We start from the raw sequence: 1,793 nt of genomic DNA on the forward strand, positions 1-1,793 counted from the left end.
TTGTTTCAACATGAACAGATCTAGATAATTCTATGTATGACGTATATAATGCAAGTGAATTTATCCGCGCATGTAAAGGAGAAAAAAGCTAATAGAGAAAGGATATTTGCTAGATAACAATCTAAATATTTTCACCGCCCTTTCAATTCAGTGAAGCATTGATCAGAACATAGGAATTGGTCAAACGTAGCTAGCATAGCACAAAGGTATTCTCTAGCCTTCTCTCAAGTCAGTGGGCAGCTTTTTTTTCCAAGTTTATCTTGTACATTAAGAAGCAAGGGTGGGGAGTTGTGAACCCGTCTTGCACTTGCTGTTCTACTGTTAATTTGTGGCAATCACTTTTTGAGCTTTGTTGTTTCTCGATGTACTTCTTCACATAACATTTTATGGAGTATCTGAAAATAAGATAACTCAATTCACTTAAACTTAATACAAAGCACAGACCTGAAGTTGCCACCAGAAAATAGAGGAAAATCATCTTCTCTGTAGGTTTGGAAATATAACAGTCTACAGCATTAGGACATGGACTCCTGTCACATTTCACAAGATGTGGTACTTTGAAGCCATTGTACAATTTGTAGAACAGAACAAGAAAAACTATTTCAAATCCTGTTTTTAAAATGAGGCTGACGAGATAAGTGCACAGCAATTCTCCATCTATCTCTCTTGGACTTTTGTAAAGTTTCTGATTGTGTCGCTTCTCCCTAGTCTCTCGAAAGGCAACATAAAAAACAACCAGGAGTGAAGGAGTGGAGACTATGATTAACTGCAAAGCCCAAAGCCTGGTCTGGGAGACAGGGAAAAAATGGTCAAAGCAGACATTTTCACAGCCAGGCTGCTTGGTATTGCATTCAAATTCGTTATGTTCATATTTCCAGACGTTTTCTGCTGCCACAATATAAACAAGTAGGCGGAATATGAATACAATTGCTATCCAAATTCTTCCAATTTCTGTTGAATATTTATTCACTTCACTCAGCAGATCTCGTAGGAATCCCCAGCTCATTTTTTCTCCTCAAGGAAAGATGGAAATGCTGTATCAAAGAAACACAAGATCAGAGAGATGCTTCCTCTTGGGTGAAGAGAAATGAGAAGTACATCCAAGGTGAAATATAACCAGTAGCTGAAGCAATTCAAAATGGTTAAGGACTTTTTTTTTTTTTTTTTTAAGTCTGTCCTTAGTTCTGATAATAATTACTTTCTGAGGCTATTATATGAAATTTATTTGCTGTTAAAATAGGTTTTGATAGGTATTGTCAATGGCTGAAGCCTCATTATTCTGTTAAACCGTTCTCTGAAAAATAGAGGATTGGTTCCCTAGTGACATATCTGTAGATAATGTTCAAACTTTCTCTAAGCTATTATTGAAAAAAAAATAAAAACTACTTTTACCAGCATCAGGTAAAAAGCATTACAAGCTTGCAGTTCCAGATTACCTTTGGATCCGAGGGTCACCCAAATTTCAAGTTAGCACGTTAGAGATCGTAATAACCCTTTTAAAGCACAATGTTTAGGATTTGACTCCATTGTTATGAATACTAAGGTGGCATTGATTAACATGACAGAAATGAACATTGATAGTTTGCCCATCTCTACGTATCTTCAGAGCTGCTGTACTTCAATTAATAGCCACAGCAATTGCTTGGCATTAAAAAATAATGTGCTGCTAGAAGTCATTGTTATAAATAGTGGAGACAGTGTGACGGTATTACCTGTAGACACTCTGATAATGAGTGATGGATATATAAAAAAATGACTAGATCTCATCCCAGCTGATAAAAGCTTTTGTTTCA

At 36.1% G+C, this 1,793-nt stretch overlaps 1 protein-coding gene across 1 annotated transcript; it reads right to left on the bottom strand.

Annotated features, from left to right (window-relative positions):
- Positions 1–229: 229 nt before the first annotated feature.
- On the bottom strand, positions 230–1,114 carry GJB7 (gap junction protein beta 7). The gene has a single exon (XM_026093380.2). It carries the CDS (start codon positions 1,004–1,006, stop codon positions 230–232), a length of 777 nt encoding a protein of 258 aa, XP_025949165.2. The 5' UTR covers positions 1,007–1,114.
- Positions 1,115–1,793: the final 679 nt, after the last annotated feature.

Source organism: Dromaius novaehollandiae, chromosome 3 (genome assembly GCF_036370855.1).
Source record: "Dromaius novaehollandiae isolate bDroNov1 chromosome 3, bDroNov1.hap1, whole genome shotgun sequence".
Lineage (NCBI taxonomy): Eukaryota > Metazoa > Chordata > Aves > Casuariiformes > Dromaiidae > Dromaius > Dromaius novaehollandiae.

Excerpts from the sequence above, each read along its gene's own strand:
- GJB7 (XM_026093380.2), bottom strand. The coding sequence starts at position 1,006 with ATGAGCTGGGGATTCCTACGAGATCTGCTGAGTGAAGTGAATAAATAT.